At 45.1% G+C, this 15,399-nt stretch overlaps 1 protein-coding gene across 1 annotated transcript in view; it reads left to right on the top strand.

Annotated features, from left to right (window-relative positions):
- MVK (mevalonate kinase) overlaps window positions 1-13,929 on the top strand; it is a 20,815-nt gene extending 6,886 nt beyond the window's left edge. Inside the window, exons 6-11 of the mRNA XM_048821507.2 lie at window positions 7-110; window positions 1,608-1,653; window positions 3,142-3,232; window positions 4,318-4,434; window positions 9,973-10,126; window positions 11,317-13,929. Coding sequence (XP_048677464.2) covers window positions 7-110; window positions 1,608-1,653; window positions 3,142-3,232; window positions 4,318-4,434; window positions 9,973-10,126; window positions 11,317-11,468 — 664 coding nt within the window. The 3' untranslated portion in view covers window positions 11,469-13,929. The remainder of the gene's footprint in view (window positions 1-6; window positions 111-1,607; window positions 1,654-3,141; window positions 3,233-4,317; window positions 4,435-9,972; window positions 10,127-11,316) is intronic.
- Window positions 13,930-15,399: the final 1,470 nt, after the last annotated feature.

Consider the following 15,399-nt stretch of genomic DNA (forward strand, 5'->3'; position numbering starts at 1 on the left):
TTTTAGGTGGCCTGAGGAGGAGTTGGATTTAATTAACAGATGGGCCTTTCGGGGAGAGCAGGTCATCCATGGCAAGCCTTCTGGTGTGGATAACTCTGTAGCAACTTGGGGTATGTATTTTTCAGTCTCAATCCATTCCTCTTTGGCTCTGAATACAGGTGCTGTCACTGTCAGAGTAGAAGAGGCCACTACTTGGGCATTGGGAATGATGGCTTTTCCAGTCCCCTTCGCACACTGCTGCATAGCTGGTGCAGGGAGATCGGATGGGATTTGCCCTGGGTACAATTCCTAAGTAGCACTTCACCAAAGAATCCAAAGGGCCTTGCAGACTGCAGTGAATCTAAGTGGGCTTTCAGTATGCCTCTCAAATCGCTCACAGCCCTTTATGCAGGGAGTTTTGACTATATAAAAATGTGTCCAAAATCCATCCTGCAGACTGACTGTTCGACCCCAGTCTCTGTCCTCTCGGCAGACACTGGATTAGAAAGGGAAGAGCACAAGTAAAGCCTCTTCCCTACACCATTTTAGTACCAAATCCTCTTCTGTAGTTTTCCTCTGTGTTGTTGCCAGCCTGCTCTAGTAGAAACTCGCTGCTTATTGATGGCATAGAATGAAGGTAACGTTACCCCAGAATAAACCTCTCGTACATTAGCAATGTTAGTAATACTTTTCGCCTCCTCAGGAGGGAGAGAGAATGGTCTGTTGAACTGGATGGAGTGGGGGGAAGGAACCAGAAACTCCCAAGTTCTGATTCTAGCTTTGACCTTGAAGTCATGCTTTCTTTCTGTGCCTCTGTTTCCCTATTTGTTTCCCTATTCCCTATTTGTAAAATAGGAGTAATGCCTCACAGGGGTGTTGGGAGGCTTAATTCACTAATCTCTGACTCACTATATGAATCTCCCTCGTTCACATTAATGCCTTGGAAGAGGAGCCCTCATGGAAATAACTGGAATTTACAAATTATGGAGCAAATAAATATAAATTAAAAAAAAAAATCTTGCTGCAGTATAATGCTTTGGAAAACGTTCATACTTGGTCGCCTGTACCTTAGTCTTTATTATGTGCAAGTGTGCTGTGATGCTTTTTGCGAGAGTGTTTATTAATAATCAGACTTCATCACAGCTACTCTGTCAAAACATTGGGAAGTGGATAATGAAGTAGCAAGCTTGCTGACTGGTGGGGTTCTGTTGGGTTACTAACAGTTATTCTTCACAAATATTCACACTCTGTGCTGAATCTGGTGTTTAATGTGTTTAAATCTACTCCAGAAGTCTTCATTTGATTCTTACTTTGTTATTTTAGACCAATGAAGACTTGATTCTAACCTAACTCTCTCCATTTGAAATATCTCTTTATTTTCTATGGCCCTCAGTACAGGAAAGCAAAGGGTGAAGGCACCAAGTTACTCATTTTTGGGCCAGATCTCCCTCTGAAGTTAATGGAGCTCTGCCTGTTCACACCACCTGAGGATCTAGCCCATTGTTTTGCCTGTGCTTCTTGCAATTAACTTCTCATGCTGTAGGTTAGTTTCTGCAGATGAAAGTCCCTATATACTTATTATTTTCAGATGTGTTGCATACTATGACTATGTATGTATTTTACTTTAGGTGGAGTACTCAGATTTCAGTCAGGAAAAATCACATCACTGAAGAGGTAATATTAAAATTATATACACACACAGAACATATCTGTGTAGAGTTTATGGTCTAAAGGTATGAGAGTAACAAAATAATGCTGAACAGTGTGAGTAGGAATCTTGCAGCCAGAACCCTGTATTGGACCTATCGGGTAGCTTTAATATCTTGAAAACCAGTTTTGTTGTCTTGGGTTGGAGAAGAATGAGGCCAATGAAATGTCTGGTTATTGTCTGAAGTTAGATTATAAGGCAAAAGTTCAATATTAATTTCATGGCCTTATAGGCAGCAGGATCAAGTCAGCTCCTAGCAGCAAATGACCTTTTAAAAGAACAAAACAAAACCACAATTTCTTGCATATTGAATTTTAGAACTGTACAAAAACCAAGCTGTAAAGCGAGAACAAATCCTGGTTCAGAATGCTCTCTATACCTCCAACCAATGAACTATAATCCAATGCCATTAAAATCTTTCACGGTGCATGAAATTGCTCTGTTAGCAGTTAATGTCTCCGGCTGGCTGGTCTCACGAATGGTGTTTCAAAGGAAAGATATTTTAGCTGAAAAACATGGATCTCAGTAAGCACGTTTGTCATATTTGTAGAACCAGAACAGTTGTATCAATGTACATGTAACTGAGAGCACAGAGTCCCAACCCAGCAAAGCACTTGAGCACCTGCTTACTGACATTAACAGGACTTCTCGTGCTTAAGTATGTTGTTAGATTATGGTCTTAAATAGCCAGCCTGTTCTAGAGGGGTGATAGTCCAACAACCAGACTGTCTACTTTGACCGAGATCATCTTGATGCAGCAGAGAAGGGAAGCTCTCATGTTTTGGCTCCTTGTTTCTCTGCTCGTCTTCATTCCAGACTAGGTTAGAGCAGTCTGTAGGTGAGATGGACCTAAACAAGAGGAGTCTAGAGTGCTGTGGTAAAAACCTGGCACCACCTTCAGATACGTTTTTTTAAAATGGAGGGTTTTATTGATTATACATTTTTAAATATTTAAATCCAGTTAAGTACAGTAGTCTTTGTATTTTTTGGGCGCAAAGGGACAAATGGTGAGAAGCAAATTAACTTTGTTTCTGCTAAAATGATCAGCAGTGAAACAATTAACCATGTTGATAATAAAACGGACACCATTAGACTTCAGAGCAGACAAATCAAAATGGCAGTTCACAGCTCTCAAAGCTCTCAAAACACAGGAAGATGTCACTGCATCAGTTTACATTAGCCTCACATTTTCAAGTTTATTTTCATGATCCCAAGAGGTAGGCACTTTTTAAAAAGGTGGAGATTCTAGAGCCTAATTATGTAGCAGAGTTTGTGGCTCTGGAATAGTGGAATACATTGGGTCCTGCCTGTACGTGTAGATATTACATGCATTAAGGTTGTTTGACCATGGCATGAACGGGGGAGTAAATTTGTTGATGGATGTGGAATAAACCTTGGACATTGCCCAGTTATCAAGAGGAAAATGAATTTCAGAATGTTTGTTCTGTTTTCAGAGTGCCAACTCTAATGATCTTATTGACCAACACAAAAGTCTCTCGGAGCACCAAGATCCTTGTGGCAGGTGTCAAAGACAAGATCCTTAAGGTGCAGCATCTTTTTGGTTGATGACCGTGACATGGAAGCGCATCTATTAATTGAGCCAACCCAATGGTAGCACGGCAGTACATTGATTGTTAGGGGGTGGGGAGAGTTGACCTGCACTTATGAGTAATCCCAGGATCCCTTCCATGGGGGGTAGCAGGGTGTGCATTTGCATGGATTTCTTGGAAGCTGTTGTTAAGTGGTATTGCTATGTTGCTCCTGGCATTACTGCGGCATGAACAGGGAGAAGAGAAAGGGCTTCCCCCTCCCACCCCCAAAAAGGAGTAGGTCAAAATATACTCACTAAGGTGATGCGTTGGATATGACACTGACTGTAGAGTTTCTATGTCACTCCAGCCAAGTCAGCTTAACAGGACTCCTCCAGAAGTTGTCCCTATTATCTGGCTTTCTATGATCAGTGGCGTGGAGTCTCGGCTACTATGCAATTCTGATATAAAGGATTTATTTCTCATCATTCCCCATGATGAGCAGCTATTAATCCAAACTCTGTGCCAGGACTTCCCTTTTTTTAACTAAAATGAGGACCTGGCCATGACCCTTCCTGTTGTTGCAGTGACAAGCAGCTTGGTGAACCCCAAGCATTTAAAAAATCATGTCTGGCTCCAAAGAATCAAGAGTCTCATTAAAACTCATGAGATTTTTAAAAGGCTATTTTTTTCTTTTATAATTTGCCTTCTGAATTTTAGAACCTTTCAAGTTTTGTTTCCAGGCTTGTCTCTGCAACCAGAGGGCTAGAAGCTTTTGTGGTGAAAATATCTGTTTTTCATTTAAAAAAAAAAAAAAAAAAAAAATCCCTAACTCTAGGAGCTTGGGGCTTTAAGAAAAATGCCAAACATCATTAGTCTCTCAACAAAATCACAAGAGTTTGCAACCCTGAAATACCCGACTTAACCGTGTTTCTCTCTTCTTTTGCTCTGATGCCCCAAATGTGACCAGCTTCTGCGATCCCTTATTGCACATGAATTGTCCAGCCTCAGAGGGCTTGGCCCACCTCCAGCACAATAGCAATGAAGCCACGGAACACCACAGAGCTGTCTTCATGTCTCTCATTTTTCTTCTTGTCACAGTTTCCTGCTATAATGAACCCAGTGCTTGCCTCAATAGATGCAATTTCTCACGAGTGTGAAAGTGTTCTAGAAGCAATGGCTGTGAGTCCATCACAGGATTATTACCCTGTGCTAGAGGTAAGGGACTCTTTCGCCTGTATTTTTAGACACTGTTATAGTCGCACATCAAAACATCGTTTAAAGATAGTTAAGGTTGGGAGAGATTTCGATAGCAGGAAATGTTCAGTTCAGAGTGAACCACAACGTACGTCCGCTGTCATTAATACGCTCCCTATGTCTGAAGCAGTTAAGGTACTGTTGCTACCTCCTGTGTATAAAACTTGTTTGCTTTTATTATTCTGTCAGAGCCGTACATTTCATTTCCCTTCATTGAAGGGACACCGAGTTAGTTCAGAATCAAAATGTCCCCTTCCTTAGAATAGTTTGTGATTTGATGGCCAGTAGCTCTTTATAAAACTACCATTCTCATTACTGCCAAAGCCAATATGGAAGCACAAAACTCAGCAGCCGCCGTTTCTGATAGACTAGTTAGAAACCAGCCCCCGCTTTGTGCTTGTCCTGTCTCCAGGCTCAGGAGAGCAGATAGCAATTGTTGTGCCCAGAACTGTTTTGACGTTGATGCATGCAGTGAATAAGATCTGTGTTCATTTTGGCTCCATTCAAAGCACAGGGAGGCTGTTGTGGAAACAACTTTCAAATTTAAAGACTTTTTTTTTTTTTTTTTCCCCTCCACGCAAATGTACGGGGTAGTGTGCTCAGTGTTCTGATCATAATGAAGTAATTATTAGTTAGTGTTGGGAAAACTTAATTCATCGACTGCATCTGCTGGGACATGTTTTATTATGGGCAGGTGGATGAACCCACATCTGGTATGGGATCAGGGGAGTCCCATGTGCTAAATGCTGAATGCTTAGGGTGCTCAGAAACAGAGATGTTGATGGGACAGAATTCAAGCAACAAGGGACATAAATTGCAGTGACCTGCTTTATTGCAAGAACAGCTGGCTGCTGCTTCTTCCATTCCTGGAGGTGTTGATAGATAGCGAGGTGTCCTGTTTTTCTCTTCCCACCCACACAAAACCTTTCCTCCTCGATTGCAATAAGGAGTCACCTTTACTGGTGGGAATGCAGATGCTCTACCCAACGTCAGTTCACAATCAGCTTTCACCAGGAGAGGTTTGAAAGCGTAGCTTTTGTTTCCATCGCCCCTCACTTGTGTTTCTTGCTGTATCCGGTTGTGAAGGCTGGAGCCTCCGGTGGAACAATGAGCAATCTGCCTCCCTTTGCAGTAGGGCCTTGCTGCCGTGGATGGAACAGTGGTGAACAGGTGGAGATGAGTGCATGTACCCGTCATGTCTGGGGAAGAGAAAGATATGGGGATATCGCAAGGCCAGACAGAGATGGTGTCAGGAAGTGAGCCTGGCAGATGGCTGAGGAACAACAAAGGCGGTGACAGTTGTGACAGGCTCAAAGTCTGGGTCAGAAAGAGCACTGAGGGCCATGGAGAACGAGTGGAAGCCTTGTGCTAACACACAGGACTGGTTTTCAGGACTCCTGGGTTCTCTGCCGCACAAATCCTGTTTGAATTTGAGCAGGTCACTTAAGTTTTCCATCTCAGTGTCAGTTCTCCTGTCCATAAAATGGGGCTAAGGTTCCCTTTCCCGCAGAGGTGCTTCGAGACTTCCATTATTAGTGGCTGTAAACGCTGTGAGGTCCAAGGAGAGAGATGGCTATCTCGATGCAAAGTTGTGCCACGCTGTTGTCATGCAACACAGTGCTTATTCAGAGCATAACGGTTGGCATTTTCTCCCTCACATTTTCATGCTGAGGCTCTCCTGTGCTATGCTACCAGTCTCCATTCAGAGCCACTTATAGTGCTGTATAGTCTCATAGAGTACATTCCTTAGGAAAGAGAGATCTTCTGAGAGAGCTGTGTGCTGTCAAACCTGCAAATGGCTTTAGTGGGTGTCCTATGTGAGATGAGTTTGATAGGTCTCACTCCAGTTCCCAAGGGCCTGTATCAAAATTAGGATTTTGCTTTTACCACTGCACCAAGATGGTAGAATGATTTCATATGAAAGCTGTGTTCTGTGTAACGTAGTGGAGTGCTACGTAATGGTTAGACCAGGAGACTGAGTCTGAACTCTGGGGTCTGTTCCCGGGTTTGCTACTGACTTGCAGTGTGACCTGAGACAATTCACCTAGGTCTTTCATCCGTCCAGCAGTCAAATGAAAGGAGGGTTGTGAGGTTTAGCTTGAAGACTGCTTTGATATCCCCAGATAAGAGAGGTCCTGTTTAAATTACAAGGAGGAGGAATGCTGCAGTAAGTTGGTTTCTGTTTGTCTTGTGTCTGAAGAGCCCACAGAGGCATGGTTGATGTATGCTGCATACATACATATCTATATTTTTGACTGTTGCTGTAGCTGAAATGTGCAGTTCTGGACATCTTTGTACTTAAGCCATTGAACTAGTCTACTGTGTCATAAGCTGTCATCTGACTCCTAGCAGATTTTGGATTGGAATATGACAGGTGTCTTGGATCATCATAGACAGCATTGTGCCCTGCACTCAGGCATATAGAGGCCCCTGGATGGATGTCTGTCCAATCCAGTGTAGGGAGCTTGCAGCGCATACATGCTAAACAGTGCTGGCTAATCCATCTTCCCTCATTTATCTAAAGTACGTTGCAAATTGGTGTGTGTGGGGCGGGGGAGTATTTTTGCATCATCCAATACCCATGTGGTGTTTACAGGAGACCCATGTGGGGCTGAATAGGGAGCCACGGTGATTGACACCTTCCATGCTGTCCTGTAGCTCCTAGCTCTGTGTAGTCAAAGCATCATCCGAAGGTGAGCCACTAACTGCAGCCTGTGCTTATCAAAAGTCAGGTGGAGGCATGGCAGAAACTCGTCATGGCACTGTGTGAAGAGACTGGCCCTGGGTATGGAAGAGAGCAAATCTCTCAAAGAACATAGTGTACTTGGCCTGCTGGCTTTTCAGCTGGTCCCTAGTTAACATGGCCTGTGGCTGCCAGCTGCTCCTCTCTGCTACATTATGTCACTGAATCATGGCCCCGTTCTGTGTAAAACCTTAAGGCTTCAGGATTTTGTGGCTAGCAAACTCTTACTTCCAACACACCCCGTTCTGATGTATTTGAAAGGAAGGACAATCTTGTGGTTAAGGGAATTCTAGGTTCAGTTCCTGACTCTGCCACAGAGCCACCGTGTGACCATGGGCAGGTCACTTAACCTCTCTGTTCCTTAGTTCCCCATCTGTAACATGGGAATGATGGTCATTCCTCTCTCCCACGCTCATTTGTCTGCCTGTTTAGACTGTAGGTCTTCCGGGCAAGGTCCGTCTCTTCCAGAATGTGTTTGTACAGCATCTAGTACAGTGGGGCCCGATCTTGGTGGGGGCTTCTGCGTACGGTCGTAATACAAATCATTCTTTCTGTGGTGGTCTCAGGTGGCAGGTGGATCCAGTTCAGAGCCAGAATGGCTAGTGTGACTGGCTAGAACTAGCAAGGGGAGGTGATGGGTGGGTTGAGCTTAACTGGGTCTGGGACTGTTGTTCTGGCTCAGGCTGCTCAGTCGCTGCCCACTGACCTGACCTGCTAATTATAACTTGTGCCCATTCATGCACACTTAACATTCTGTGTGTGGGCTTCTCGTGCTGCTTTAAGAAATTTCCTCTCTCATCCACTCTTGTCTCATTAGCCTGTTTTTCAGTGCTCCGCTGGTAATGGTCTGTGCCTTGTCTACGGCAGCATTTCAGCCAGCTGCTCCTTTCCAGTTAACTCCTTTAATTCTTAGCTTCCATTTTCTTAAATAAAAAAAACCCCCTCACTTTATTCTTGTAATTTTTAAATGTCGGTGTGCGCGTGTTTAGTTAGTTCTGTGCTAGCTGCCAGGTCAGCCCTGTGCTGTAACGTTCCGTGCCTGCAAGGCAGGCGCGCTATGAGCAGTGCAGGCTTCCCCCATCAACGTGCTCCAGCCAGTGTGTCCAGCTCATCTCTGGGGGAAATTTTTTGAGTCGTTCAGTCACCATGGCCCATTCAGTCCTTCACCTCTCTGAAGCTGCCATTCATGCTTCGTTTTGTGATATTGGATACCTGTGCTCTGGGAGTGGACTTAGTTTCTCCAACTCATATTAAAGGACGCTGAACAGTTGTTGGATTGTGATAACTTTGGACCCAGATTGCCAGGGGCTGTATTTGAACTGCTCACTAGAGGTGAAAGGCCCTGTATCCTGTTATCAATCTCCTGGGCCATTCATGCGTCCCTGCCACAAGCAACTAACTGTAGTAACAGCAGGATTTGGACATGAATAGTCCTGTAGCTATTGCAATATCCTGGCCCGCTGGAGACCTGCGTGAGAGAGTAGCCTCAGGGTTCTGGCTGCTGGCATTAGCTGGGCTTTTGAACGCTGCAGAAATCCTCTCTGCTTTGGAAAAAGGCTTGCTTTGTACTTCCATAGCCACAGATGATCCCAGAATGGAGGACTTCAGGAAACGTTTAAGAGCGTGACTTGGATTGGCCAACAAATATCTAGAGTACCTGCCTCATGCTGGGGGAAGCCCCTTGGTCTGGGTCCTGGATCTCTGCCCTGCAGTGTGGGGAGAAGTGCTATGATACAAACAAGTGAGATTTTGATGTTGTTTATCACTGCCTTGGCAGTGCCACTTTCTGTCACTGGAGTTGGATGGATTGCAGAATTGGCCAGGAATGGGAGAGATCCCAGCACGATTCCTTTCCCACAGCTAGGGAAGGATTTGTACAGCATCCTGTTCGGTGCATGCGTAGCAGGAGTGAGAGGAAGCAGGCCAAGACTACTGAGGGCTGAAGTTCACCGTGCCTGCAGTGATGGCAGCTCTCTGTGCCCTCTGCTTCCTTTGGCCTCTTTTTTTTTTTTTTTTTTTTTTTTAAGACGTTATAAAATGAACTGATCTGTGCCCGCACAGTAGTCAGTGAGGGAAGAAAGAGGGAGCAGGGCTAGACTAGAAGCCTGAGGCTTCTGGTGGGCTCGGTCTCATTGTTCAGCATTTGCTTGTTCCTGAGCAGCCTTATGCTGTGTTGCAGTAAGATGGGTCAGTCTGTCAGTGACTTCCTAACAGGTCACTGTACACAGTACAGCTCTGCTTGCAGGCGCCTTGGAATAGCGACCTCTCTCGCTGGAAAAGAGACGTGTTCTGGAGGATTGAGATCCAGAGCTGTCCTTAGGGGACAGCAAATCGGAGTGACATGCTTTGGGGGGGCCCTGTGGGCTGGCGCGATTGGCCGGCACCACGTGGGCAGTGTGTGAACTGCTGGCTGGGGGAGGCTAACCCCCAGCCCCGCCCCTTCCGCCCGAGGGGGAGCGCACAGTGACACTGCTGCAGCATCTCCCCCCTCCCCCCCCCCGGAAGGCGGGCTGCGTGGCCCCAGCCCCCTGGAGACCAGCGGTGCTGCCAAAGTGGGGTCCGGGGGGGGGGCGGAGTGTGTGTGTAGGGCCATGCCTGGCTGCCTGGGGGGAGACAGTCTCCCTTACCCACCCACCCACCCCCGGTGTGGCCGATCCTGGAAGTGTCGGATTCGTCACTTCTGCCCTGGGCGCTGCACCCCCGCTAGGGCCGGACCTGCAATCCAGGTGGTTTTGTTGTCTTTGCTTTGTTTTAAGGAGCTCTTCGATATAAACCAGCATCACTTAAATGTGATTGGAGTTGGCCATCCCTCACTGGACAGCGTGTGCCGAGTGACCGCCACGCATGGGCTGCACAGTAAGCTGACTGGCGCTGGAGGAGGTGGCTGCGCAATCACTTTGTTAAGACCAGGTCAGGAATCCTTACTTTACTACTAATCATTTAAATCTCTTCCTTTTATGTTGCCATAGAGACCTAAAGGGGCACTGTCGTAACAAAACAAAACAGCCTCATCAGCACCTACATTTTTTAAACCGATTAAAAAAAAATTAAAACCTAATTTTGTTCTTTGCTATTCATAGAACTGTTTTACATTTCTCCAGCCGAGCTTGTGGAACTGGTTGAGTCATTTTCACTTTACTGAGACTGGTGGGAGCTCTGAGTAGATGGCTGGCAGAGCGGGGCCTTTACTATCACTGAGCAGTGTCCGTGCTGCTGAAGTGCCCTTGGGTGTCATACCCTAAAAACGTGTCACTGCATCTTAACTGTATGGGAAATAGGTTTGTTGGGCTCTTTCAGCTGTGTGTGTTAGGTGAGGGATAGACTAGCGGTGCAATATCCTGGAGACTGTCCATGAACCGTGTGTGTACTTCTGCCCTCTACTGGCTGGAATGAAAACTGCCCAACTGTTACATAGACCCTGTACTTCTAAGATTTTCCTTTAGCTCACTTGGTGGGATTCTTCTTTTGGAGCAGAAAGATCTGAGTGTGATGTATAGTAATAACTGTGTAAAATCTATCATGGTCATGAACGTGGTAGAATAGTGGTTTTCAACCTGTGGTCCGCGGACCCTGGGGGGGTCCACAGACTCTAAGACTTCCAAAGGGGTCCACATCTCCATTCAAAATGTTTTGGGGTCCACAAATGAAAGACGGTTGAAAACCACTGTGGTAGAATATCTAGGTAGGGACACTTGCACTGGTTTACTTACTAATTTTAAATGGGAATGTCCTATTTAAAGGGCAAAAAGGATGTATGTATAGACTGAAAATAACACCTCTCCGCACCTTTAGAATACCTCTCCATCATAGTGGGACCCTGAGACACTTGGCATACTAGCGACTACTGGATTCTAAAGTGCCCATTAATGTCTCCTACCAATGAAAACTTAAGTCAAACCTAATGGTAAACTGGCTGCTCGTTAATGTAAGAAGGAACAGATAAAATGTACCCCTATATGCCCCCACCCCAAACTTAGGACGTTTGATTCCTTTTCGTGGCGATACCATTTAGTCCATATTAAACATGCAGCAAGGCATTTCCATCTCCCAGTGGTGACCAAGCTGAACTTAACTAGCTGGTGTAACCTTCTTCCTGGCAGACACAGACCCATTGATGGTGGAAGCAGCCAGACAAGATCTCAGTGCCTGTGGATTTGAATGCTGGGAGACCAGTATTGGGGCGCCTGGAATATGTCTTCATTCGCTGTCCTCTTTGAAAGCAGAAGTTCTGCACGTCTTTAATGAGGTTTAAGATGACATGGACTTTGACTGTACCCTGCCTTCCTGCCCCTGCAAGTTCAGAGCTTCTTAACTCTTCACCGGAGTGGCCACCCATGGTGCCGAACACACTACAGAGTTTAGCTTATGTTGCCAGTCTGAAATATCTTGTCCCCTTTTCCATGTCTGTGGAAGTGTTGTGAACTGAGACACTGAACCGAGTTCAGACCTGGTGTAACTAACTGGGCAGCTCCACTGAAGACAGTGGAATTATTGCTCTCACCTACCCTAGCTGTGAGTCCGGCCCTGTGTCTCAACCTTGAAGCTGGATCTTGAATTTACTTATAGTATAAACACTACAATGTTAACAGCGGGCACAAGAGGGAAGGGCGTTAACCCTGGTGTCCTGGCCAACTTCCGGCTTGAGCAATTATGTGTTTTACCTCCCTTCCATGCATAGTGGGGTATCCGCTTCGCTTCGCCTGCCTCTTGAGGCCACGGTGAGGCTGGAGTAGTTAGTGTGCACAGAGTATCTATGAGAGTTTCTGGTGAAAGGCACCACAGAATGCAAAGCATGAGACTGCTCTGGTATTTCTACTAATGCTGTTAGAGGCACTGCTGAGATTTAAAAAAATTAAATGTCTCTTACCTGTGTCACTAACTGAATCTCAGATAATTAAAGATGAAGAAAGTGAAATTCTAATACTTTGCCCCATTTTTTAGTTTCCATTAGCACATCCCTTCTCTGTCTAGGCCGTTACATTAGCCTCCATAGCCAATTGTCTGAGCAGGCTTGCTGTTTGTAGTCTCACGGTCTGGTTCTCACATTAATAACACCACAAAATCTGCAGGAAGATGTTTAAAGCCAAAAGCACTTTTCCTTTATTTTAATCTCAAGTCAGTATTTCTATTCATAGTAGATTTGTTCGAATCCCTGGGTTTTTGTTTTTCAAACAGTATAAACGTTGGTCCCAAATGCGGGATGTTAAGGACACGTTCCTTTGGCTGGGAATGTAGAAGGTTATGTCAATGGATATCTGTTACTACAAAAAAGAAAAGGAGTACTTGTGGCACCTTAGAGACTAACCAATTTATTTGAGCATGAGCTTTCGTGAGCTACAGCTCACTTCATCTGTTACTAGTCATCCTTCCTTAATGCCACTTATTGGAGTGGGGTGCCAGAGGAGCTTGACCCATAAAGTAAATCAATTTCCACAATATTTTTGCAGTTTCTTAATTGATGCTAACTCTAGTCAAGTGATCTACTTCTCCAGTGCAGAGTCAGTATCTCTTCCATTACTTGTTTGGTAGCCTCCAGTTTTGGAATGGGCTGTTGTCCTTCACCCCTCAACTTCCATACCAGACACTTCTGTCATGTAGATAGTGTCTTAATCAACAAATTGACACTTGACTGTGTTAAATGTAGATTGCAGCATGCATACAAGAATTAGCACCCTCCTCCCATTGCTTCTATATTGAGCCCTGGCTAGATAAGAGCTGTGTGGATGCCATTCACAATTGTAGTTCAGCACTGGCAATTGGCACTGTTGAAAAAGCTCCTTTCCCTTAATGCCCTGGTTAAGCATTCCCAGCAGCACGTCCCTGTGGGGAGGACAAAAAGTCTAGGTTGCTTTCAACTGTTTTAGCACAATGGGTTAAAGAGCTGCCAATGGCTGGGGGAAGAAGGGGGGGACTTTACAAATTGTTATGCAGTGCAAATGGTGCTGCCTTTAGCATCTCCTACTGTGGGTTTTCTTGCTTTTTCAAGGGTTCCAGATGCTGTTTCACAAGACAGTCTGTTTCTTCAATGCAGCGTGAGCTGGATGGACCCACAAACTTGTTTTAGGGCCTGTCTACACGGGGAAATGTACTAGCAAAATATTCTAGGTACGCCTCCACATGGGGAGCCATAATGGTATAACTACAGTGGCATAATTATACAGATGGAGACTAGTAAAAGTCCTCGTGTAGACAAGCCCTTAGACTTCTGGGATATCTTTTATATGTAACAGCTTTGCTGAATGTCCTAATATGTAATCAAACAATGTGTATCCACCCCAAGAAAATCTCTGTTCTCCTGGAACCAGGGTATGTGACCTGTCCTATTAGGCTTGGCAGAAAATTTTTTTTTCAGTTTTTGATAATTTTGGCACCTGACACTGATGGATGTATGTTTGTTTTTTAAAGCATTTTTTCGACTTCTCTTTTTTAATTATTTTCACAGTTGCAGAAAATTATGCAGGGGGTCAGGTAATTATTTGGTTATGATAGAAGCTGAGATTCAAAAAGTTAAAGCTGTGTATAACTGTTAAAACACAAATCGTCAACATCACGTGTCCAAATATACAAAGTAAATATCCTTAAATTAAACTCTCAAGTAGCACTTTTCTTACTCTGCCATCTGTAAATTTTGATTATCAATGGAAATGTTTTTGTCAATTTGTGTGTATAGAATGAAACTGACATTTATCAATAAAATCTAATCTTTCCAAGTATATCTATCTTGCCTCTTATGTGCTCATGGAGGTATGGATCCATCTTGCATCTAGGCAGAAATGATTTGATCATACAATTTCTTTTTAAGTGTTGTGAAAAAATAACCTTGAATTCAGTTCCTTTCCACCATCACCTTCCTCCCCTTGCGCCGGCGCGCACCCCCCCCCACTCCTTCCATAACTGTCTCTGCATTTAAACTTGTCTCGCTGGCATAGCATGGGCCTTTTGCAGCTAATCCAGGGCTTGAGAGGCAGAGGGCAGTTGTAAGCTTCCTCCTAATTCTCACTCTTCTGTGAGTCTTCCCCCAGCTCCTATGTGTGTGTTCCGATTTTTCCTTTCTTTTATGTGCTTCTAGTGCTGGAGCCTGTGGTCATCTCTCCAGCCACTGAGCAGTCACCATGCCAACGGCCCGTGCTATGCCTGGAGAGGCTTGCCTCTTGGCATGAGCCCATCTTGGCTTTCCATGCCCAATCCCCGAGTGCCAGTTGAGAGGTCTGTCTTTGATGCAGTTATCTTAGCATGACTCCATATTAGCCACCAAAGAGCCATCTGATGGTAACCTTCAATTACTGGTAACCTGAGCTAGATATTCAAAGCAGCAGCCTAGATATGGAAGCCTCTAATTCCTGTTCTTCTTAACCATTCAGTTTCCCTCTCCTTTCCCTCACTAAATACATGAGAGCAGTGAGTGTGACACCTCCATTTCATCCTCTGGCTCTTTGTTACCCTAGCACAACAACTCCGCCGTGGCACTCAGTCCCAGACAAAACAGAGCCCTCCTGCTCGGGAGGAATCCATCTGACCTGTGGCATCTCAGTGAGCAGATTTTCAGCCTGTCTTTAACTGGGCCTGTGTTGCTTCTGATTGTCGGTTGGTGAGATTAAGATGTTCAAGTGACAAAGGACCTGATTGGCTACAGCCGTGAAGTGTAAGTGACTTGAACTGTGCTTGTATGTCAGCAGAGTGCAGGTTTGTGCTATGGTATTAACATTTGCAAGGGCAGATATCTCCCCCAGGAGCCACATCCTCCTCCCCAAGAGCAGCTGCCGCCTCTTTGTGTGAGGTAGCATTGGAAACCATCACCCAAGGTGGCCAAATGGGGAACAGTCTTCTAAATTGATTTTTTTTTTTTTGATCCAGTATCCAGCTCTTTGGTGCCTTCTCTTTTAGGGAAAGGAAAATGGTCCCTGGAATGACGGAAGAATTTCTAGAATTATTTATATTACCACAGCGCCTAGGAGCTGATCGCTTACTACGGAATGATCAATGCTGACGATGGCTACTGTGCTCTCAACCTTCAGGATGGGAGCAGACAGCCTCTCCGTGTGTTAAAAAGCATTGTGCCCTTTACAGCCATCAATTGCTTGAACGCTTTTCTGTTGCTGACCACAAGGGGGCAGTGGAGACCCACTCTTCTGCAATGCCGTGAGCCTGTGCTTCCATCTGGCCTGTGTTCGAAGGTCGGGGCC

The sequence above is a fragment of the Caretta caretta genome, chromosome 15 (assembly GCF_965140235.1).
Source record: "Caretta caretta isolate rCarCar2 chromosome 15, rCarCar1.hap1, whole genome shotgun sequence".
NCBI classification, from domain to species: Eukaryota; Metazoa; Chordata; order Testudines; family Cheloniidae; genus Caretta; species Caretta caretta.